The 25445-nt window shown below is 33.2% G+C and overlaps 1 protein-coding gene and 1 non-coding gene across 25 annotated transcripts in view; one reads left to right on the top strand and one right to left on the bottom strand.

Moving 5' to 3' along the window:
• The window catches only part of ATF7IP (activating transcription factor 7 interacting protein), a 112287-nt gene that overhangs the window by 23101 nt on the left and 63741 nt on the right, over positions 1 to 25445 (top strand). For 4 of the 24 annotated variants that reach the window (XM_072798915.1, XM_072798913.1, XM_072798914.1 and 1 more), the window contains exon 1: positions 16656 to 16704. The exons of 13 other annotated variants lie outside the window; for them this stretch is intronic. In XM_072798915.1, coding sequence (XP_072655016.1) covers positions 16664 to 16704 — 41 coding nt within the window. In that variant the 5' untranslated portion in view covers positions 16656 to 16663. Of the gene's footprint in view, positions 1 to 16655; positions 16705 to 24067; positions 25352 to 25445 lie in introns of those variants that run through there. 7 more of the 24 variants (XM_072798938.1, XM_072798923.1, XM_072798930.1 and 4 more) reach the window with 5 other exon arrangements.
• LOC140617789 (small nucleolar RNA SNORA40) lies at positions 9803 to 9924 on the bottom strand. Its single transcript, XR_012017952.1, has one exon. It is a non-coding gene; the product is annotated as a small nucleolar RNA SNORA40 (small nucleolar RNA).

The raw sequence follows: 25445 nt of genomic DNA, 5'->3' as shown, positions 1-25445 counted from the left end.
ACAAAAATAGATTGTGAATTGATCAATTGATTCAACAACTTTAGCAAACATTATGCACCTCTTGTTTGCCAGGCACTGTTTTGATATCTGGCATACAAGATCCCTGCCCTCAAGGAATTTACACTGGGGCAGGGGGAATGAGAGGATAGATACTAAATATGAGAAGGTTAAAATACCAGGAGATTGAGAATCCTGGGGATAGAATAGAAAAATGCATAGTGAATAGCTAGGTGAACCCTCCCAAAATGTGGTCTGTGGATCAGTTCAAGGTCAATTTGGATTAGTTTTGTCTACTTATTCCTGGTCTTCCATGAGATAAGAACTGAAATTTAGAGTGTTTAGAAATTTTTACATCAATCTGATAAAGTAACTTTATGTCAGTTGGGTCAAATAATAAAAATAATTGAGGCATACATTTCATATGCTTTCTTTTTATTTTACTTTCTAAGTAATTCATTTTTGTTGTATTTACAAAAGTGTTGATCTTTGATGGATTAGAGATAAGACATTGGTTATTTACCATTATTAGTTTGCAAAGCACTGAGCTAGATTACTAACTAATATTGTTGGCACTTCAGTAAGCAGGTTGAAGAGAATTTAAGCTTCTTATAATTAACTCACTTTCAGGTGATGGTTTAACTTAGCTTAAAAAAATTATAATTTTATACATTATATATATATATATATTTAAAGATTTTATTTATTTATTCATAGAGACACAGAGAGAAAGAGAGAGGCAGAGACACAGGCAGAGGGAGAAGCAGGCTCTATGCAGGGAGCCCGATGTGGGACTCAATCCTGGGTCTCCGGGATCATGCCCTGGATGGAAGACAGCACTAAACCGCTGAGCCATCTGGGCTGCCCAATTTTATACATTATATTATATGCAGGATTAAATAGTTTTAGGTCCTTTGATTTTCAAGCACTTTTATTCAAAGAGTTGGATGCATAAAGTAGGAAGAGAGAGGGAGGACATATCCAACAAAATTAAAACTGGAAGGAGTACAATACTTGGGTGATTTCCAACTCTAGGATTTTATGATCAATAGTCAAATGTTACATAAACAGTGTATACACTGTGTGAAATTTCACTATATTATATATATTCCTGTTTCTCCTCCTGCTGCTGGTGGAGCACAGATTCCGAAAAAAAATATGTAGTTGTTTGAAGAAATCCACTATTACTTAACAAAGAAAACTGAGGTAACAGGATTATCATGTATTAAAAGTCTACTAATTACTATTGATGTGTGATAACTTTATTTTCCCCCTAATTTAGAGCCCTGTTGTCTTTATTGTATAATAGGGATAGTTTGAGAATGATGTTTTAAAGTAACTGAACATAAAATTAAAAATGAGGAACAGAAGCACCTGGGTGCTCAGTTAGTTAGGGGTCCAATCTTGATTCCCCCGTTGGTTGAGGGTTCAACTCTTTTTTTATTTTTATTTTTTGAGGGTCCAACTCTTGATCTCAGTTCTTGATCTAGGGGTCATGAGATTGAGCCCTGCATTGGGCTCCATGCTGGATGTGGAGCCTATTTTAAGAAAATAAGGAACACATTTTGGATAACCCCTAGTTAGCATATTAAGTACTTCTTTTCATTTTATAATTTTAGATGTGGCACTAATCTAGTTTCTAGCTTACTTGAAAATGAAATTTAGTATATTTAGGCTCACTAAAATAAGTGGAAAAATAGAAGTGAAGAGAGTTATTTAGTAGGTGATAAAGTAATTATTGAAAAAAATGTAAACAAAGGACTTCATAGACAATGACTCAACTCTTGCTGGCCAGTCAGATCTGGCCATTTAAAACAACACAGGAATTTAATACATTGTTCTATACTACAGAAAAAACAAAGGTTTTTGAGTATCTCTGGTGTTAAACATATTTTTGGTGTGGTGGGGGAAAATGTCAGTTACATAAGATTATAAGTTGATTGTTTTTCTAACTAGCCGACAGTTAACATGGACAGTGATTTGACTCTTGCTCCATCAGATCTGGCCAATTAAAACAGCACAAGAATGGTTTAGGTTAAACAAGAATGTGACACTGACAAAATATATTCTTGTATAGGTATTTGTAACTTAACATGCCTAAGTTCATAAAAAAAGTTTAGTGATAGTAACTAGTGGTAAATATTTTGAATTACTTAATTATCACACTAGTGATACTTGAATATGCATGAAGTCTTAGTGTTTGGTCAAAAGTGGTGTGGTTTTAAGACCAAATCTGTTTAATAATCATTTACTATTTAAGTGATTAATAAAATTTGAAAGGTGGATGTAGAGTTGAATGAAGACAGCTTTTAGCTAATGTGAATTGTAATTTATATTTTTAATGATTGTTTAAAAAAACAGTTACTGGATTTATATGGTATATTGGTCTATATCACAAAAAAATAAGTCGTTGAATATCTCTGGGTATTAAACATATTTTTGGTCTAGTAGGGGTAAAATGTCAGTTACATAAGAATTATAAATTGATTTTCTCTTATTACCTGGGTTTGAATCATTGGTAAATAGATAAGTAGATATATTCTAGAACCAGTCAGTGCCTGTTGGGGAACAAATGGGGGAGAGTTTACTCAGCAGTATTCTCCTTTAGTTTGGTCATGAAATGAGGACTGCTTTATGTAAATTGTTCTTACTGGTGCCAGCTAGCTGTAACTGCAGTCTGGCTGTGCTAGGGCAGCAAATAATATGTGTCATGGATTTTCTGTTTGGAACGTATAAGAATTCAGCCTTTTGGACTGAAAGAACAGAGTTGATGCTTTAGAATAAGAGTACTCAGTCCTCCACAACTGACAATATGTGGAATAATGAGAAACTATAAGCCTTTGAAGCTTTAAGTTCTGTTTTTGTAGCTTTATGCCTATTGATACTATTGGGTAATATGTGGGAGGTACTTAACTGCACACAGTTGCTGCAGTCCTAATAGTTGGCAGAATAGAAAGCAGTACAAAAGAATTCTGATTCTAGGCATCTTCACTTGCAACAGTCCTTTGGAGGATGTACTTTGTGTGTTCTGTGAGCTTCATTGGCATACTGTCTGACGTTTTTTGGCTTTTGTGGTTAATGGGATGTTTGCTGCACAAACTACACAACAGATGTGAATCACTGTTTGAAAGGAATTTTAATATGTAGCCAATCTACTGTATTTCTGTTTTTTTTAATGAATATGAACCAAGAAAGGAATTTAGTCTCAAGAAGGCTGTTCTAGAAGCCTGCATTAGCTTTTACTGTTTATACAAATGTACTAAGTTGCAGTGGTTTACAGAAGAGGAAGTCCTTTTCACAATATCAAGCTACCCACAGGTAAGACATTCAGGTCCTTTTTTTTTTTGTGACCACCGCCATCTCCCACCCCCAGCCCCCAGGCCTTCTACCAGCTGTCACCTTTGGGAAGTTTTTTTGTTTGGTTTTAATTTTAGTCATACCAGGATTGGTAGATTGTTTAATGTAAATTTTCAGGAGATTTTGAATACCATATTTGGATTTTGTCTTTTAAAACATGATTTTCACTTTTTATAATTTTCCTCAGGTTTGTTTAAATGAACTAACAGTGGGCTTCATATATGAACATTACTCATGCACATAATATATTCATATTACATAGAAATTAGTTTTAGACCTCTGTTCATTATAGTCCTGTTACTGTATTTTCAGTTGTAGTGACACCAACTGGTATATGCAGAGAAATGATGTTTTGTAACCTTACTAAACTATAAAGTTTTAGAGTAAATGTACCACTTTGAATTCATCATCAACATCTGACTGCTTCTGTTTTCACAAATGGTTCACTGACATACATTAGATAATGTATATTTATATATGTATATATATCATGTATATACATTACATATAACATGGTCAAGTTTTCCAGTTTCAGTTACCCTTTCCATTTCTACATATTTAAATGTATCACCATCTTAACAAAGTGAACTTAAGTCTAAAACTAAAATGAATATTAGAAATTTTATTTTAATATTTTATGTCTTAAGTTAGGTGAAATTTGCTAAAGACACTTGTTATATTATTTTTTTTGTATGCTTGAAAAATTGGATGCAGAAAACCATAATCTCATTGAAATAAAAAGTATACAATATAAAGAATATATAACCATACTATAAAGGTGTGAAGATTTATACTTATAAAGAAATGCAAGTATATGTGTCTTAGCTAATAACAGTATAAATAAATATATAAAATATATTACTGATGGATACAATTTTGGAGGATGAATGTGAGTAGGTAACAAAGCAAGGCTAGTTTAGAGAAATAGAGGAGGAAAGGAATGGTATTAGGCAGTTCTTGGCTCTTTGCCTCCTTTTCTAGATGCTGAAGAGCAGGATCTTTCTGCAACCTAAAAGTGTTAGTTTTAGATGGGATTTTTAGTTCTCTAGACTCTGAAAGGGCATTGGTCATTTATTACTACATGGTTGTATACTTAAAAACTAGAGCCCAGCTAGATTGAAAGTGGTAGAAGCCACACTCATGTTTCAGGGGTACAAACTGTTTTCTGTCTTTTTGACAGTTTTGCTAAGGCTTTTGAAAATTATTGTTCTGATATATATTTTATTAAAGTAAAAAAACTTATGTTTGTGGATGTGTGTTTCATTTGATTAAACAACTTCAGTAGGATTAGAGAAATGGTGATAGTAGAAAGAGAGCAATTTTGATTAATTTGCTAAAGGTTGGATTGCGTGAGGCATGCTTCTCAGTGTGGAGAACACAGATGTTTAAAGCAGTTCGTGAAGTTTTCACACTTCTCCAGAGCAGTAATTGTTAGGGAGAATGTTAGATTGAGAAGATAGTTGAGGTCCAGAAGATAGCTGAGGCTGACTTGGGGTTTTATTTATAGGTAAAGAGGCAAGGAGGTAGGCAAAACAGTATTCAGTAAATAATCAGTTGGGAGTCATAGCAAAGAAAGAAGAGGGAAAGTTGCACAGAGGGAAAGTTAGACCAAGAAGCCTAAAGGGAATCCTGTTAGACAAAGATAAATGTCTTGAGGATAAAGCTGTATAATTTTTGATACTATTGAAGTTGAGTGTGAATGATCCCAAAATCTGAGGTATAAATTTTGAGTTTTTAGTTTTTGTGTTCCTCTCAGGCAACAAAATTTATTAGCAAGCAATGTTGAATAACAATATCTTTTAAGTGGAGTAGACCTAGGTGGTCAAGTAGTTGTAACGTCACACTTCTTACAGAAATCTGTTTATTATTCCTGACAGATAATTATCTAGTTTAAGTTTCAACATTTCTAATGACAGAAAAGAGAGTCTCTAATTTCATAAGGCATTTGCTTTTTTTTTTTTTTTTTTTTGGACATCTGAGCAAATGAACAGTTGTTGATTTTTCATTGTTTCACTTCTGCACTCATCTGTCTGGCTGCCTGTTTTTTTCTGTGTTTGTATCTGTTTTACACATATGATAGATCTACACTATTTAAAGAAAGCCATTAAAATTCTCTTGTGTTGGGAAGCCCCAGTGACCCAGTGGTTTAGCACCGCCTTCAGCCCAGGGCATGATCCTGGAGACCCTGAATGGAGTCCCACGTTGGGCTCCCTGCATGGAGCCTGCTTCTCCCTCTGCCTGTCTCTGCCTCTCTCTCTCTCTGTCTCTTATGAATAAATAAATTTTAAAAATCTTAAAAAAAATTCCCCTGTGTTTTCTAGGCTAAATATCCTCCATTTCCCCAACTATTCTTCGTATAACATGTTGTTCTAGGTCATTCTTTAGCCTGGTCATCCTATTTGTCTTTTTTTTTTTGTTGTTGTTGAGTCTTTCTTTATCTGGGCCACTCAGAACTAAATCTAATACTAATAAATGTCTCCTTTCCTTTAGACTGAGTGCTTCTGGTCTGCAGTTCAACTTTGTGTTGACATTTCTAGCACTGTTGCATTTTATTGATTTTGCAATGAGTTCAAATCCTTTAGTATTTTTCACACATACCATTGATACCCTTTAATAGGCTTGAATATTTGAAGCAAGTGTATTGCTTTATATTTGTAGTTATGTCTTCTTTTTAATTTCTAATGTTGTTTATTATGCTTTCTTTCAATTTTCCTTGATAACGTTTTCTACTTGTTAATAGTTTTTTCAAAGAACTTGCTATTGCTTTTATTGTTGCTTGCTGTTTTATTGAGTTTTCTCTCATAAATTTTTGCTTTTATTCCAATTCCTTGCTTTAGGGTTGTACTTTTCCTCCTTCACTGCATTTTTGAGTTTGTGTTTCTTTTATTAATATGTACAGTTTAAGGCTATCGAGTTTATTAATATGTACAGTTTAAGGCCTGAGTTATTATTTCACCACTGATTTCCTCCTTAATCCAATTTTTTTTTTCGTTTACAAGGAGATCCTTTTCCTCTTGTTTCATATTTACTCATCTAACTTTGTTATCCTATGGACAGAGGATGTGACTGTGTGATTTTTTTTTTTTTGTCTTTGAATTGATTATTTCCTTATCACATATGTGATCAATATTATTATTATTATTATTTTAAAACATTTATTTATTCATGAGAGACAGAGAGAGAGAGAGGCAGAGACATAGGCAGAGGGAGAAGCAGGTTCCATGCAGGAAGCCCGATGTGGGACTCGATCCCAGGGCTCTGGGATCATGCCCTGAGCCAAAGGCAAATGCTCAGCTGCTGAGCCACGCAGGCGTCCTTGTAGTCAGTATTAATGTATGTTGAATGTGTTCATGAAAAATGCATATTCCGGGTTTGTTGGATATATAATTCTATTTTTCTATTAAGAAATAGATGCATTATTTATATTTCATTTTCTTCATCTGTAGATTTTATAAAGAGATCTGATTATGGATTTATTAGTTTCTTCCTGAATTTTTTAAACCTGTTTTTGTTTCATGTGATTTGAAGCGAAATAATTTGGTGGATTTTACCTTTTATCTATAGGAAATATATTTTCTTTTTGTCCAATTACTTGATTTTCAATTTGAATTCTTTTTTCCATGATATATATAGGTTTTATGTGTATACTTACCTTTTTTTTGTTAGCATTTCCTTATTGTATCATTTTCTATCCTTTATATTTTTAACCATCCTATACTATTTTAGTAGAAGGCATGTCTCTTGTTTATAATAATGCACATCTGATATTTTTGTTACTTTACCCAGTTTGAAACCTGATATGTTATTTTTAGATTGACAGTTCATTATTTTTGCCCCACAGTTCACAGCCCCTAAGTCTTTTAACTCCCATCTTATATTATCTGAGATTTTAATTCCAGCATACTTATTTTAGTTGATGGATTCTGTTATGTCAGCCAGCTCATGAGTTTTACTTGTTCCTTGGAGCTTTGATGTTTTCTTTTGGAGCATTATTTGAGTTCCCTAATTTGAGTTCCTCCCCCATTTCTTAGGTTCTTTTTCTGTCTGACTTTGTACTCTATTTTTTATGTAATTGTTTTAACAAAGGTCTGTTTCCTCAGTCTTTGCTCAGAAATAATATCTTTACTTCTTTATCCTATTGATAACTAGTTTTTCTGGCAATAGAATAATATGCTAAAAAATAACTTTTCCCCTGAACTTAGAGGATGTTGTTGTTTATTTTACCATTCAGTATTGCTGATGACAAGTCTGATGTCAGTTTAATTCTTATTCCTTTATAGTTAAGTGATATTTTTACTCTAAGTTATTAATATTCCTCATTGGTTTTCTGAAGTTTTAGTGCAAATATGTCTAGGTGTTAGGTTTTGTGCTTGCTTTAATTTAGTCTGTTTTGGTAATTAGCAGGCCTGTTCTATGGAATACGTAGATATATTTTTAAATTTAACTCTGTGAATTGTTTTTCTTATTTTCTTTTCTCCTCAGTTCTTTTTTCTAAAACTCCTCATCACTGAAAGTTGTTGCTTCTGGGTATGTTCTTAGCTTTTCTGTTTTTCCTTTGTATAATATTTTGAGAGGACATCTGGTCTTGATTAAGTGTTTCTTACTTCAGCTGTGTCCATGCAGCTCTTTTTGTAAATTTCTAAGATTTTAGATTGATTTCTTTTCATATCTACTTGTTCTTGTGGTTACAGTACCTCTTCAAAATATTTAATGTACTGTTTTAAAATGTTTTCTGTTCATTCTTCTAAGTAACTAGTTCTTTTGTTTGTGGAGTTTGGCATCTATTTTGTGATTATACTCTTTTTTTGTATTTGAGATTTCCTGTTTTACTTTGGGTCAGGGCTGACTGAAATGATTGCAAGGGGTTGGGAAGTGGTACTTGTACTTGCTCATGAGGAATGCTGGAAATTTATCCTTTGGGTGGTAGCCTTCCTTCCTTATCTCTTCTGTAGTTTAGTGTCTGGGTGGGGCAACTAATACATTTCTAAATGTCACTGCTACTCTGGCTTAGCATTAGCATGGAAGAGATTGGGAAAAGTGGAACGAGTTTAACTGTTAAGATACAAATTACATGAGTGGGTCTTCATTGTGAAAATTCAAACTGGCACATCTAAATGAAACTTGGCATTTATATTCCCTTGTCTTTCCCCATGTGAATTTCTATAAACTAGTCAGGCATTTATCCTTCCAGACTTTAAAATATCACTTGCATGCCTATATTAATGTTAAGAAATAAATTATTTTTGTGTGTTTTAATAAATTACTTTTATAAAATGACTTTATAAAACCTGGAAACAATTTATCTACTACTTATATGTTTAAGTACTTTCTATTTTATTATCCCATTTAACCTGTGTAACATTTTTATGAGGAGATGCATTGTTAGAATTTTAGTTTCATAGTTGAGGATACTGAGACAAAGAATGGATATATTATCCTAAACAGGTAACTTAGCTAGGAAATGATAATGCCAGTATTCAAAAAGATATATCTGGCTCCAGCTTTTGCGTTAGTATTAAGAATTCTGCATTTACTTTGTTGTATGCTTTACATTCATGCCCATGAAAGAAATCTACAACTTCTTAACTTTTAGTGTTAAGTCAGGATTCTCCACAGTATTTTTTAAAAAAAGATTTTATTAATTTATTAATTAGAGACACAGAGAGAGGAGCCAAGACATAGGCAGAGGAAGAAGCAGACTTCTTGGAGGGAGCGTGATGCGGGACTCGATCCCAGGACCCTGGGATCATGCTGTGAGCCAAAGGCAGATGCTCAACCACTGAGCCACCCAGACACCCCTCCACAGTATTTTTTATATGCTGTTTTCTTAGCGATGGATGTTATATTTGTTTGTATTTTTTAATTTAAAGTCAATAAATTGTTGTTTAAGGAGTTTTGCATGTGACTCCTTCCACTGTCAGTCACCCTAGTTCCTCTGTAGTCAGAATCATAATCTTCAAAATAGCCCTTTTAAAAAGAACTTTTTGTTCAGTTCACAGTTGTCACTGCCATTTAGTCAATAGTTCTTTTTGGATGGGTCTCTTTGATCTCTACTTGTGTATGGACATTCTGCTATTGCACTTGTAATTTTTGGGATCCAGTTTATTTAAGCAGTTTATTTAGGGTCATGTTTAGGATCTGCCTGGTTCTCAATGTCAGACACTCTCTAAACATGAGTAAGTTCAAATCATATTTACCACTAAATTATCACACCCTAGAATTGTATAGATTGTTGGGATATGCCAATAGTTTTAAGTCCAGATGTTATGTTCTCAATTAAAACCTAAAGAGAAAGAAGACATCTTTGTTTCAAGTCAACATTAAAATTAGAATACTAATTCGGTAGAGCTGAGATTTCCATTATATCCTATGCTTTTAATAATTTTATAGTCTTGGAGCCAACCTTCATGTTTATTAGTGCCCTATCACTTTAGCCTCTTTTAGGTATCATATTTTTTCTTATCTGTATCATAATTCATATTTGAACAATGAGTTCTGGATAATAAATGGGGATTTATTTTTCCCACTTGTATAAAACTTTGTCCACAAACTAAACAAAAACAATATGTATTTTTGTTATTTTGGTAGAGGAGTAGGTATCCTGATACATTCCTTTAAAAAAAAATGTTAGTGTATCTTTTCTTTTGAACTTATTTTTATTTTTTTAGAGCAGAGGGGAGTGACAGAAATAATCTTAATTTTTTTTAAAGATTGTATTTATTCATGAGAGACACACACACACACACACACACACACAGAGACAGAGACACAGGCAGAAGGAGAAGCAGGCTTCTTCCCACAAGGAGCCCAATGTGGGACTTGAACCCAGGTTGTGGGATCGTGCCCTGAGCCAAAGGCAGACACTCCACTACTGAGCCACCCAGGAGTCCCTAGGGAGATAATCTGAAGCAGGTTCTCTGAAGCAGGCTCCATGCCCAGTGAGGAGCCTGATGAGGGGCTTGATCTTAACGACCTTGAGATCATGACCCAAGCCAAAATCAAGAGTTAGGATGCTTAACCAATTCAGCCACCCAAGTGCCCCCAGTATGTTAGAATATCTTAAGAAATCCCATAATGTCTTTGGTGTGTCAAAATGGTGCAGTTTTTGCCTATTTTTCTTTAAAAATGGTTATGACAATGATGTCTCACTGCTATATATTATTTTATTGCTAATTATAGATAGCTGCCAGTCAGGTGTGAAAAACTATCTTTTTGTTTAGTCTTTTTGTGATTATTAGTGAAGTTGAACATCTTTTATGTTTGTTTTATGATTCCCTGTTTATGATTTTTAATTTTTATTTTGAATTGATTATCTTTTTCATTCACTAATAAGTATTCTTTTTTATTCTGGATACTAATTCCATATCACTATGCTTTTTAGTTTTCAAGTATTTCTCAAAATTTGTGGTAACTTGTAGTGCTTTCTGTGCCTTTGAAAATTTGTGTTATTTCATATCTAGTCTGTTTGCTATTGTACTGGTATGCTCAACTGCTATTTTGATTCATTTTCAACCATTTATTTCAAGATCTACTTAATTCTTATTAATTTGTGATGCTATCTCTATCAGATATTATATTGCTTGTGTCTGTCTTCTGGATAATTTATTGCACTCATCTCTTAATACCTTCTTTTTAAAGATTTATTTATTTATTTATTTATTTATTTATTTATTTATTTATGATAGACACACACACACACACAGAGAGAGAGAGAGAGAGGCAGAGACACAGGCAGAGGGAGAAGCAGGCTCCATGCCAGGAGCCCGATGCGGGACTCTATCCCAGGATCCAGGATCGTGCCCTGGGCCAAAAGGCAGGCGCCAAACCGCTGAGCCAAGGATCCCCTCATCTCTTAATACTTATACTTCTTTGTCATATCCTCACATCTGAAAGGGAAAGCATCATTCTTTTTCTTTTGACTTTCAATTTTCTTCCTATTTTGCCATTTTTTAATAGATTAATTTCCACAGTTTGTTATAATATAAAATAATATAATATAAAACATAACTTTTTTTTTGGCTAAACATTGTACCTAGAATTACTTCTAAAAAGTTTCATCTGGGAAGAAATTTATATTTATTTATTTATTTATATTTATTTTTTTCTACATTAAGCCTTGTGTCCAACATAACTTTAATATTTTCCATTTTGGGGGACACCTGGCTAGCTTAGTGGCTGGGCGTCTGCCTTTGGCTCATTGTGATCCTGGGGTCATGATCCTTGGGTCCTGGGATCGTGATCCTCGGGTCCTAGGATTTAGTTCCACATTGGGCTCCCCACAAGGAGCCTGTGTCTCCCTCTGCCTATGTCTTTGCCCCTCTCTCTGGGTCTCATGAATAAATAAATAAAATCTTTAAAAAAAAGTTTTACATTTTTATTGTATACCTTTGTGAAGTTTTTCATATATGTCAGTGTTTCTAGATACCTTTTCTTGCCATTCTGGAATAAATGTTTTCTTCTTGTATCTTCTGTGTTTGAGCTCTTACTGCCTTGGTAGGATTTCTAGAACAATATTGAGTATATTATCACACTTTCTGTTTTTGCCTTGAATGGAAATACCTATGGTGTCTTACCACTAAGTGTAGTTTCCCATTGGTTTGAAGTAGCTTGTATCAGCGTAAGGAGCATTCTTTATGTTCTTAATTTTTATTTTTATCAGTGAACGAATGTTGAAACATATGCCAGTGCCTTTTCAATATCTGTTGAAAGTTGACAGTTAATTTTTTTAACCATTTTGACTTGTAAATATATTTTTAGATGTGCTTAATTATTAGAGACCCTTTCAATTAGAAACAGTGCAGTTTGGAGTAAAAAAAAAAATTATCTCTTCTTTTAGTAGTTAACCAGGCATAAGAGGACAAAGGAATTTGAAGAAAATGTATAGTTTCTTGTCTCTTGTCCTCTCACAGTCCCAACATAGAAAGTCTCAGGCCTGTCCCACAGACTGTTCTCCTAGTTTCTTCAAGGGCTGTTCTTGCACAATATAGTTATCAAGTCAATTGTTACGCCTTCAACGGTGATTCGACGAATCATATTTCTTCTCTTTCCCGAGAGAATAACTTCAGAGTCTTAATTTAAACATTAAAAAGATGACAAAAAAATTTAGGAGAGAAATATAATAAATATTTGAAAATACCAAAATGAAGTCCTTGATCTGAATTTGGGAATCTTTTAAAATAAGAGTTTGGCAACTTACTCTATTTATTATTGTATCTCTTTGTAATTTTTATTTCATTTTCTTCTTCATTTTGTAAATTCTGGAGGCTCTAGGCTCTGTTAAATATTTTCATGTGGCAGTGAGCCAGATTTCAGTGGCTCTGAGCTCCGCATGTTCCTGTTGCTTAGCAACTACTTGTGAAGTCTTGTGGATGTAACTGAATTATAAATAGGGTTATGAGCAGAAGTGAAGTTGAAATTGTAAAGAAAGGCATACTCTTTCCCCCCTCTTAGCTGAATTTGAGTGATTCTTTATGCAGAATCAGTTTTCAGAGATCTGGCTTATAAAAATTAGTACTAACTCTATCAGGAAGATGTTATAAGGGTTCTGTAGAAGTTTTGTTTATAATGACACATTCAAAAGCATGATTTTGATTATTAAAAACAAATTGTTTTGGAGAGATGATGGTTAATGGAAAATAGAGAACTTCTAATTTTCATGGTCACTCATATAGAAAGATTTTATTGCCTGCATTTCTCTTCCACTTTTATATTAAAATCTACATGCAATAACACTTAAATCTTACAGGATTTTTTTGTACTTTTAATCACATTGTGTTTTTAGAGTATCCTAAAAATTGACCCATAATAGTGACCATGTAGGTATTTGGTAAAGATTGAATACATGAAAAACCCAGCCTACTTTTATAATTTTTCAGTTGAACAGTGGATTTGGGGGTAGATATTATTAAAATTTTATTTAATAAACAAAACTTAAAGGATCCTAAACAGTCTTCTAATTTAATTTGTTTATTCCAAATGGAAAACTTTAGACTTAAACGTGTTATTTAATGATTTATCTAAGCCAACAGTCCCCTGCACATCTAGGTTTTTTCTCTCTTAGTCTCTCTTGCTGATGCATATCTAGCAGCTCTTTTTTTTTGCACTCATATTTCATTAGTCTGCACAAAATTTAATTGTATTCTATAACTTATAATAAAAATGTACAACTGAATTCAGTAACAAGCACAACCAATATGAACAGATTTAGATGAGAACAGAAGAACATGAGATCTCAGTGTATTTGTGGTTATCAGTCAATATGTGTATTGAATGGGTAGAGAACATTGGTTCATTTACTGTGGTGGTTATAGAAGGAGAGTGGTTAAGAGAATTTCCAAAGTATAGTGTTTTTGGTCCAATCTCTGCAGATTTTTTTTTTTTTTTTTTTTTTTAGGTTTTAAAAGATGAAATACAGGGATAATTCATGGTATGGGATGAAGGGACTCCCTATTTTCTTAGATTGCATCGTGAACTGTTGATAATAGCTTCTGACAGTTCAACCTGTGAAAATAAGCTTCTTAGGATTATTTGCCAGAAACAAGTAGATTGTATTTTTATTCATCATTAGTGAGAAAATATTAGATTCGGAATGTAATTTTTCTTTGTTTGCTTCCTGTGGGAGTGCTGGTCCATTCTGAGTTGTATGCCCAGGAGAGATCTTGCCATCAAAAGCATAGCGTTTTTCCTAAGTTTTAACTGAAGGAAAGATTTATTTGTGAAGAGTTACGGTAAATATAATTCTAATTAGATCTGCAAGGAGGGATAACATACCAACAATATTGCCTTGCTATAGAAAAGAAAAATAATAGGTACAAAGAGGAATTTGAGTTTGCCCCAGGATATGAAAGAAGGTTAAGGTTCTTCCTTTAGTTATGTTTGTTATTAAAACTACGCTTTTGTACACATAGGCTAGGGTCCCAGAACATCTGGCTCTCAGCTGGCATTTTAAACTCCTGTGAGTTCTTGAGGTAGAGGGCCAAGAGAGGGAGAAGAGAATGGAGAAATGAAAGGGTAAAGTTTCTCAAACTGTCTAAACTTCTCCAGGGCATTTTAGTTGCTGAACTAATTAACACCGAGGTGTCATTGATAATTCAGTGAATGGTATGAATTTTTGGTATGAATTTTTGATAATTCATACCAAAAATTCAGATTGGTATGTCATAAGATGCATGGCTGTTCCACATAATTTTCTGCAAGCATCATGCCTTTTCTGTTTTCTTAAAATAAAACTGGCTAGTATAAGTGAATTTTTAAAAAAAAAAGTATTATAGCGGTTTTAAGTAATATTTAAGAGAATATGAAGTGCTGAGGTTTACATTTAAAATGATAATTTGATGTATATATCTAGGGTTATAAAGTAATTTTCCCAAACCTGTAGTGCCTTGATACAAAATTTGACCCATTTGTTATGTTCTCCCATGCTAATTGCAACTCATTTTGCTTTCCTTTGTGATGAGGGTTATAGTTTATTCAGATAAGTAAATAAGATCTATGTACATAGAAGATTTAAATTATACAGAACACAGTATCTTGAATACAGTCGTAGTTAGATTTTGGATATCCAAGTCACATACAACAGTAAGAAAAATAAATAAGACAGTATGCTCAGTTTCTTTTTACTCAGACCAGTGTTTAAAATAACAGTATTTATGCTTTTAAAAGTTTGGTTAAACTTTATTTTAAAATGTAGCTATCTCTAAATGTTTAGATGAAAAGGATATATTACTCAATTTGCTCATTTCATTATATATTGCTCATGTTTCTCCATCCCTCACTGGAATTTTTCTTGTTACTTAAAACTGTTCACGTTCCGATTGTTTCTAAGCTTTATTTATGATTATAGTAAGTTCTTTACATATAATTTTCAAAATTAAACTTTTAGTATAATATAAACTAAGTTTTCTGGTTAAAATATACTAATAATTCACTTTGCATTTTGGATAACAAATAGTGCTCAAAGAGAACATTTAAAAATTTAACTTGCAATCTTATTAAAATACATTGATGGAAAATTTGATATAAGAAATGCATAAAACACAGACTTTGATAAATAGTATTTGTTTTATTTTTTTTTTTATTTTTTTATTTTTAAATTTTTATTTATTTATGATAGTCACAGAGAGAGAGAGAGAGAGACAGAGACATAGGCAGAGGGAGAAGCAGGCTCCATGCACCGGGAGCCCGATGTGGGATTCGATCCCGGGTCTCCAGGATCGCGCCCTGGGCCAAAGGCAGGCGCCAAACCGCTGCGCCACCCAGGGATCCCAATAGTATTTGTTTTAATGTGAGTGTCTGACCAGCCTTTTATTTCAGCAAGTATAATTTTAATTTCTTGAAGTTTAAAAAAAATTTTTTTTTTCCTTTTCTTCTTCCCTCCTTTTTTATGACTTGGGTGATTTCTTACTAGCTGATAGTCTTTGTAGTTACTACATTAGACTGCATATTATGATCTTTAGGAATTAACATGTACTACATAATCTGTAATGTACAAGAACCATTTACGTTAAGCACAATTAGGTTGGAAAATTACAATGATGAAATAGGTTCTGTTATCTGGAATAACAAGAAATGTTAGGCATTGTCAACTTTAGCATTATTGCACTTGGCAAAATTGAAAAATCAAAAATAGTATTATAGATTATAATTTTATATGTTAATTAACTTTTATTTGACATGAACAAAGGCATAACCTTTACTTTATTTAGAGGTCTGCTTTGATAAATTATTTAATCTTTGTCTTTTTAGTATACGGTAAATGGTCTTTTACCCATAACTCAGATTCCTAAATAATTTCAAAGACAAAGTGATAGGGAAAAGTGCAGTGCTATTCAGACTTTGAGAGATTTTATAGAGCCTTGAATGTTTTAGAGCTGTGATTAAGATGCCTCATCATTTTCTTGAAAAAGAAAAATGCTTAAATATGTATGTACATATATACACACATATACCTATATATAAGTAAATAATGTGAACAATGACACATGACTTGGAGGGGACCTTAGTTTAGTGTTCATTTTTTCTTTAATTGCCATCTAGTAAGAAAAGATGCCAAGTTAGTATTTTAGATGATGAAATGAAAGACACATCTTTTCCCCTAAGAAAATAAAGTTTTTGCTGGTAGTTTTGCCCTTATAGTCACATCTATTCTGGGATTTATACTAGTGTATTCTATTTTTAGGCTGTTACCAGGCAGATTTAAAATTTCTCCTTTTATGGTTGTCTAATTTCTAGCTTTCTGACTGGTTACATGAACCTGCTTTCTTTAGCCAACCACAGTGACTATGCAAACTGTATTTCAGTTTCTGTTGCTATGAGAGAACTGATAAGATGGCTGCAGGGGGCTCCCTTTGGGTATGTTTATAATTGTAGAGAAGCTTGTCATCATTATATAATAATAAGCAAAAGGAGATTTTTTTCAAAAGGAGATTTTATTTTTTGAAATATGAAATCAAACTAAGTAAATTTTATAAGGCTTAAAAAATTCCTCTCATGTCAGGTTTGATTAATTTTAATGGTGCTATGTATTGCACTTTTTCTGAGGCAGCATTGTGTGTAAGTGGGTATATTGTTACTTTTTGTTAGTAAATAAGCATCCTGAGTCCCTATAAAGAAAGATTGTCCTCATGTACTCGTGCTGTATGTGAATTTGCTAACATGTTAAAGTTCTGTCAAAAATATTATAGATTACTATCTTTGTTTTGTAAAAGGGTAATTTAATTTTTAAAACAATTTTATTTACTTATTTGAGAGTGAGAGAGAACGTGAGAGAGAAAACACTAGCAAGGAGAGGGCAAGAGCACACACCCTGCTGAGCAGGGAGCCCAACAACGAGGGACTCTATCCCAGGACTCTGGGCTCATGACCTGAGCCGAAGGCAGATGCTTAACCAACTGAGCCACCCAGGCACCCTGTAATTTAGTTTTTAATTTAAGAGTAATTTTAGATACTAGTTATATGTGTATAGTTCATCATTCTTTCAGCCAATATATACTGAGTGTGTACTATGTGCCTGACACTATATACTTAATATATCAGAATACTTATTTTTCATTCTTTTGTTAAATTACCTCTGAAGCACATTATGATTCCAGCAGATTTTAAAATGTTTTCTGACAACAAAGTTATAGTCACTTAAAATGTTTTAAACTAGATTCATGATGAGATATGCCAAAGTGTTTTGTTAAACAATGCATATAGACATTAAAGTCCATTTTAATAATTATTTCTAAAAAGGTGCATTTAAATTATTGGCAAATGCAGTAAAAGGTGGCAAAACCATTATTTTGTGTAAAGACAGTGCTGATAAAATATGACCAAACTTTATGTAATTCCAGAACGTTCACTAAATATACCTCACTTTAAAACAAATCTATCAACCTTAATTACATAGAAGGTCTTTTGGTTATAGTGCCAGTTTGTAATAGAAGCAAAGGCTTCTGTTTTATTTAAGATTTTCTAGTTCTTTTGTTAGTTTTGCATGTGTAGATTTTATTAATATACATATATGGAGTGTTTATCTGTACTATGCTCAGTAGTATTCTTTGATTTTTTATGATAGATTTTTATTTATTAATTATTATTATTTTTTTTTACCACATATGAGCATCTCATGCCCATAGTTACCATTCTGTGAGATAAGCATACTAAGGAATTGTTCCATTTAATACAGGGAAAAAAAAAAATAACTAGTTTATTTAAGCTTAGTACAGGTGAATAAGGCTGCCATTATTTTATGTATATTGCCTCTCATCTCTTGTATGATTATAGATCTACTTCTTGGCCCAGAAATGTAAACTGCTTAAAGTATAACCCAACATTCAGTTCCCTTGGTATAGTTGTTTTATGTGTGTTGAAGTGTGACCTAGTAAAGGGGGATTAGGTAAAACAAAACAAAACAAAAATTCACTGTAATTCTATTTTTTTTTTAAAGAACAATTTGAGATATAATTCATATACCATACAATTCACTTGTTTAAAGTGTATAACCTAGCGGTTTAAAAAATATTTACACAGTTGGGGCACCTGGATGGCTCAGTTGGTTGGGCATTGGACTCTTGATTTTGGCTCAGGTCATGGTCTCAGCATCATGGGGTGGAGTGCTCTGCACTTGGTGTGGAGACTGCTTGAGATTTTCTTTCTCTCTCTATCCCTCCCCTCACTTGCCCATGTGCTCTCTTTCTCTTTCTCAGATAAATAAAATCTTAGAAAGATATTCACAGCGTTTACAACTATTAGCACAATTAATTTTAGAACATTTTTGTCCTATAAAGAAACTCCTTACTCTTTAGCAGCCATTTTGTGTTTCCCCAATTCCTCAACCTTAGGCAACCACCGGGGTGCTCTCTGTCTTTATAGATTTGCCTATTCTGGACATATCACATAAATGGAATCATTCAACATGTAGCCTTTTGTGACAGGCTTTTATTCAGCACTGTTTTCAAGGTTTATTCACATTGTAACATTTATCAGTACTTCATTTCTTTTTATAGCCAAATAATGTTCCTTTGGATATAACACATTTTGTCAGTTGTTGGACTTTTGGGTTATTTTGGCTATCATGAATAGTCACTTTTTGGCTGTCACGGATAGGGTTTCTATGAACATTTGTGTACATGTTTTTGTGTGGACATATGTTATTATTTCTTTTGAGTATATAGGTAGGAGTGGAATTGCTAGATCTTACGCCAACTCTATGTTTAACATGTTGAGGAACTACCAGACTGTTTTCCAAAGCAGCTGCTTCATTTTACAGTTCTACCAGCATTGTATGAGGTTTCCAGTTTCTCTACATCCTTGCTAACACTTGTTATTTTCTCTCTTTGATCTTAGCCATCTTGATGTGTATATATAGTGATATTTCATTGCTTTGATTTGCATTTCTCTTATGACTAATGATACTGAGCATCTTTTCATGTTTATTGTTTATTGATACATCGTTGGGAGAAATATCAAGTCCTTGTTCAATGTTAAATTGGGTTATTTGTTTTTTTATTATTGAGTTATAAGTTTAGTTTTTGTATGTTCTAGTAGATACAAGTCTTTTATAAGTTACATTGTTTGCAGATATTTCCTCCTATTACTGTGAGTTGTTTCACTTCCTTGATGTGTCATTTGCATCATAAAAGTTTTTAAAGTTTGATGGAAGTCCAGTTAATCTGTTGTTTTTTTTTTTTTTCCTTTCATTGCTTGTTCTCTTTGGGTCATATATAAGAAGATATTGCCTATTCTAAGATGTATATTTATGCTTTCCTTTAAGATTTAAAACTTCTAGCTCTTAAATTTAGGTCTTTGAGACACTTGAAGTTAATTTTTATATATGGTATGAGGAGTCCAAATTCATCTTTTTGCAAATGGCTATGCACATGTAGTCCCCACACTATTTGTTGAAAATACTATTCTTCATTGAATTGTCTTGGCACCCTTGTCAAATATTAGTTGACCGTAAATAAATATGAGGATTTATTTCTTGAGTGAGTGATCTATTCCATTGATTTATATGTCCGTCCTTTTTTTTTTTTTAAGATTTTATTTATTTTTTTATTTATTTATGAGAGTGAGAGAGAGAGAGAGGCAGAGACACAGGCAGAGGGAGAAGCAGGGTCCATGCTGGGAGCCTGACACGGGACTCGATCCCGGGGCTCCAGGATCGGGCCCTGGGCCGAAGGCGGGCACCAAACCGCTGAGCCACCCAGGGATCCCCTATGTCCGTCCTTTTTGCTAGTAGTACCACCACACTGATAGGATTACTGTAACTTTGTAGCAAGTTTTGAAAATATGAAGAGTGAGTTTTTCAATGTTGTTTTTCTTTTTCAAGATTATTTTTCCTATTTTGGGTCCCTTGCATTTCCATATGTATTTAAGGATCAGCTTGTCAGTTTCTGCAAAAAAGAAAACTAGAATTTTAATAGGGATTACCAGTAGATTAATTTTGAATGTTGACCTCTTAATATTAAGCTTTTTGATTCAGGAGTATGCATTGTCTTTGTGTTTATTTAGCTCTTCTTTAACTTCCTCAATGTTTTATAGTTTTCAGAGGATGAAGCTTTGTACTTCTTTTTATTATTATTTTTGATGCTATTGTAAATAGAATTGTTTTTTAATTTCATTTTTTAGAAGATTTTATTTATTTATTCATGAGAGACAGAGAGAGAGAGAGAGAGAGAGAGGTAGAGACATAAGCAGAGGGAGAAGCAGGCTCCATGCAGGAAGCCTAATGTGGGATTCGATCCCGGACCTCTGGGAACACACCCTGAGCCAAAGGCAGATGCTCAACCACTGAGCCACCCAGGCATCCCTAACTTCACTTTTGAATTGTTCATTGTAACTGTATAGAAATACAGTAGATTTTATATATTGATCTTGTGTCTTGCAACCTTCTAAGGTCATTTACTAGTTTTAATGATTTTCTTGGTGGATTTTTTACAATTTTCTGTATATAAGATTTTGTCATTGAACATAGAGAAAGCTTTACTTTGTTCAAGTTAGATACCTTTATTTCTTTTTTTTTTTTTTTTTTGTCTTAATTGCCCAGGCTAGAACCTCTAATCGATGCTGAATAGGAGTGGTAAGAGCAAGCATTTTGTCTGTCTAATTCGTGATCTTAGGGTAAAAGCTTTCTTTAACTATTAAGTATGTGAGTTGTGGGCTTTTCCTAAATTCCCTTTATAGGGTTGAGGAAATTGCCTTATATTTTGTTTAGTGAATTCTGTTATTTGCTGAGATGACTTATGGCTAAGTTACTTTTAAAAGATAATCGAGTATATAGGATCCTGGTAGTAGTATTAATGTAGCTAATATATGAACTAGTCTGCAGGTTGCATTTACTCTGTGGATAGTCTTTAGGAATTATATTGAATGACTTCTCCATTTTCAAAGTGATAGAGAAGGAAGTTATGGCAAATACCATAATACAGTTTACTCTTGAACAATATGGTTGATAGGGTGACAATTCCTAATGCAGTAAAAAATTTGCATATAACTTTGACTTCCCTAAAACTTAACTAATAGTCTACTATTTACTGGAAGCTTTTCTGATAACATTAGCAGTCAGTTAGGACATATTTTATATGTTGCATGTATCATATACTTTATTTTTATAGTAAAGCTAGAGAAAAGGAAATATTAAGAAAATAAGGGAAAAAATTTACAGTACTGTACTGTAAAAATTTTGCATATAAATCGACCCATGCAGTTCACACCTGTACTAATCAAGGATTATCTGTTGTTTATTGCTTAACATTCTAGAACACTCTGTGGTAACAAAATTTAAAGGATAAAATGTATAAGAAGGGCATATATGCTAATAAAAACAACTTGGTACTGAATTGGGTGTCTGGTTGACCCTACCATGTTAAAATTACTGTGTAAAGAAATGTGTGTTAGCAGCATGGTTATTGGTGTATTCATTCAGATCATATGTAGATGTGAATGTATGTAAGTTGTCAAATAAATGAGAAAAGACTATGACTTGGTATAGTGTCTGACATGTATTTGCCCCTGGATAAATATCAGTGTCTTTTTTACCTTTAAGATATATTGTTTAGTTAACAAAAAGAGGAATTTATAATATAGAAAAAGTGTAAGTCATGCCTAAATATAATAAGCATCGAATTCAAGATTATGTTTAACTTGTGTTAAGGAGTTAGGGATGGAGAAGGAGGAGCATGCTGTCTGGTAGTGTTATATAGAGGGCTTTGTTTTTTTTCCCTAATTGTTTTGTGTCTTACCTGGGTGATGAGTACACACATAGTTGTTATATCAGAATTTTGCATGTTCACACTATTTTATAATGAAAAATTAATTACAAAAGAGCAGTATAACTAGACGTTTGTAAAGTTATATAAACTTTGAGCTAGAATGGAATTTAGCAAGCATTTGGTCTGATCTCAGTTTTACACTTGAGCAACCTGAAATCTAGACGGTTAGGGTGATATATCCTATTTCAACTGTTATGCTAATGTTAGAACAGACATTGAGTAGATCCAGTTTTGTTAGTTTAGAAATCCTTGGTAGAAAAAAAAATCCTTGGTAGGCCAAGCTTTGTATAATTACGTATTTTTAAAACGTGGTAGATTATATGATATTTCACTATTATTATTTCTTCCTGTAAGATCTTAGATTATATATTTATGCCTTTTGCCATGAGACATGAAGTGTTTTCCAGTGGTTGCTTTTTACTTCTCCACCCCCTTAATGTCTACTGTGGTTTTAACCAACAGACTATGAATGAAAGTGGCATATACTGTGTCTAAGAGATAGCTTTAAAACCCTGGTATATTGTATGGGTCTGTCATTGGGGTCTTTTCCCTTTGCCACAAGACCTAGTGTGTGAGGGTGCTGCTCTTTCAGCCTATTACCTAGAAAGAAGAATGTTCTGAGCCAGTAAGATTTTTCAGGGCGGGTATTGTTGCCCCAAAATTATTTCCTGGAAGCTGGCTAATAAACAAAGTAAGCTTTTATTCTTTCTCCTTAGGTTAGGTTGATAAGAAAAGTTAGAGCTGTTTCCTGGCATTTGAAGGATTATACATCTTTAAACTTCTCATAAATCATTCTGGGAGTTTTTTAATTCACCCAAGCAAACTGTGAAAATTACATTTGGACTTGTTTAAATTCCTGAATTTTAACTGAAGTTACTTCTGTAACTTCACTGTTACCTGCATAGTTGGTAGAGTTTGGGAGTGGGCCAAGCTGGTGGATAGGGACCTGATGGGTAACTGGCTAATTTTCTAAGGGGGTGTAATTTGATAAATGTATTCCAAAATTGGATTTGTTAGATCAGGTCGATTAGTTTTAATTTGCCTATATAACAGAATGGTCCCAGAAATATACTTGGAGAAGTGATTTTAGGGCATCTTGCATTTTTTCATGTAGACTACCCTAGAATTTCTCAAAACATGGCAGTGAATGTAACAAGTTAGACTCCAGTGACCATTCTAGTTTTATTGTAACCAAAATTGCAAGAGCATGATTTGATCTTATTTTGTCCAAGAAATTGATGGTACAGAAATTCCCTGTTTCTTTTGTTGTTGATCATCTTCTAAAAATTTAGTGTGGGGATATTTCATTCCACATTTTGATACTCCAGCTGATATTTGTAGGGTTGATGACAGGCAGAAGGGATTCTTTGTTGAGGTGTCAAATATTATGATCACTTAATACTTTACTGAATAAGTGTTAGAGTTCACCGATCGATATTTTTTAAAAGACGGTAAGATAGCTAATGAAGGTATTTTTATGCAATCGAGAGAAGAACAATAGCATTAGTAGAACTGAAGAATTGTGAACCACAGAGGATTCTGGGTCCTTAAGTAAATATTGCCAGTGCTTTGTGAGTGACTGGGGGAGAAAACCTATAGAAAGCAAGGGAATGTGGAAACATGATGAAAATCTTTATAGGATTTTAAATGGAAGTAGGGAGAGTAGTGCTTATGTTTAAAGTTTTAGGAAAATTATTAACAGAGATGTTATCCAGTTTTTAAGATAAAAATGTAGGAAGTCTTTATACTAAATTTGTGCAGATATGTATCAAAGTGGATGGATCATTGCATTATCAGGTTTACTGGTCTCATTAAGGGGTAGTAAACAGTAAAGCAGAGTTAAATACTTATTTTGCAACATACTGCATATTCTTCATGATTTTATTTTCAGGACTGTTACAGAATTCTCAAGTAAAATACGAGTGTGTGAAATAAAATCACACACTTCTCAATGGAGAATGGGTTCTTAAAGAATCAAGTAGCAGAGCTATGTTTCTAAAGAGGCTAGGAGTCATGAGCATAAAGTGATTAAGAGTAAGCTATTATTAGTCCTATTGACCAATATTTATTTAAGCCATTTAATGAAAACTCAAATTTGAATAAAAATTATTTCCAGCATCCCATTATTTGGAATAATGTTACACTAATGCCATTTAACAGCCAGAGTGTCCTTGGAGTGCTTATGTCAAAGCTAAAAATGTCAAGTCCACTTAAATGGCTTTGCTTCACGTTTTGCAAGTTTGTGCTAAGTTTTATTTTTAAGTACACTTCATCAGGTATCCATAACTTTGAATGAGGATAGTGTTTGTGTGTGACTGCGTGTGTTTTAACAATCCAGGTACTTCCTATTGTTTTGTTAACTGTTCTTGGAAAGCGGTAGTACAGATCCTTGTTTATTCATCAAAGAAACCCTCCTGTAGACTTATTACTTAACCTGTAAATCTTGGAGTATCTTATGAATATGTTTCAGTTTCATCAAAAAGTTTCAATATAAACGTTCACCTTTATTTTCATACCGTTTGGATTCTTAGTAGAGTACTTGCCCTCATCTGCTTCCCTTGTTGCTGGGCAAGGTTTGTGATGCTGATGTCTGATTGGTTTTAGACAACTACGGCTTTGAGCCAATCAGACGGTGAATTTCAGTTCTCTCACAGGACGAAGTACTGAAGCAGCTGCTGATTTATTTTTCCTATGGGGAGATTATATAAACTAAGAGTATGGCTGCAGCAAGCTCCCTCTTGGGTATGTTTGAAAAATTACAGGGTTCATCTGTAACTGAAGGAGAAAAGAATGAGGTTTATTTTTAAAACTTGTTTACTAAGAAAATCTGATAGGTAGTGAATTTGAGAAAAAAATATATTCAGATGACAGATTTCCTATTTTTATTTTATAATTTTATGTTTAAAGGACTGTAGAATATGTAGTGTAGGAAAAATTTCCATTCAATTTACATGAATATTTACTGTTGTAATCCACACATTTGCTTTATTGCTTCAAAAGGGGAGAGCTCATAACCTGCTGTGAAAGGCAAGGCAGTTAAGGAGAAAAAGATATAGTAGCTGTACTTACAACACTTAATATAAATTGTCAAGAGTCAGACATTTTAATCTCATTAGATGAATCAAACGAAGTCAGTTCGGTGCAGTAGACAACAAAACACTTTATGATGCTGTATGTAGTAAACCTTTGGGTCCAGAATACTATTAATTTTTGGAATCAGAAACCTGTAACAACAGTGATAGGTGGGTATGAAAATAATCTTATTATTTGCATTTAAGGTATTGCTGAATTTTTAGTTACAAATGTTTTATAAATGTTAAACTGTGGATTTTTTAA

The sequence above is a fragment of the Canis lupus genome, chromosome 25, assembly GCF_048164855.1.
Source record: "Canis lupus baileyi chromosome 25, mCanLup2.hap1, whole genome shotgun sequence".
NCBI classification, from domain to species: Eukaryota; Metazoa; Chordata; class Mammalia; order Carnivora; family Canidae; genus Canis; species Canis lupus.
Note: the sequence above shows the minus strand (reverse complement) of the source record. Positions and strands in the feature narration are given on the sequence as shown.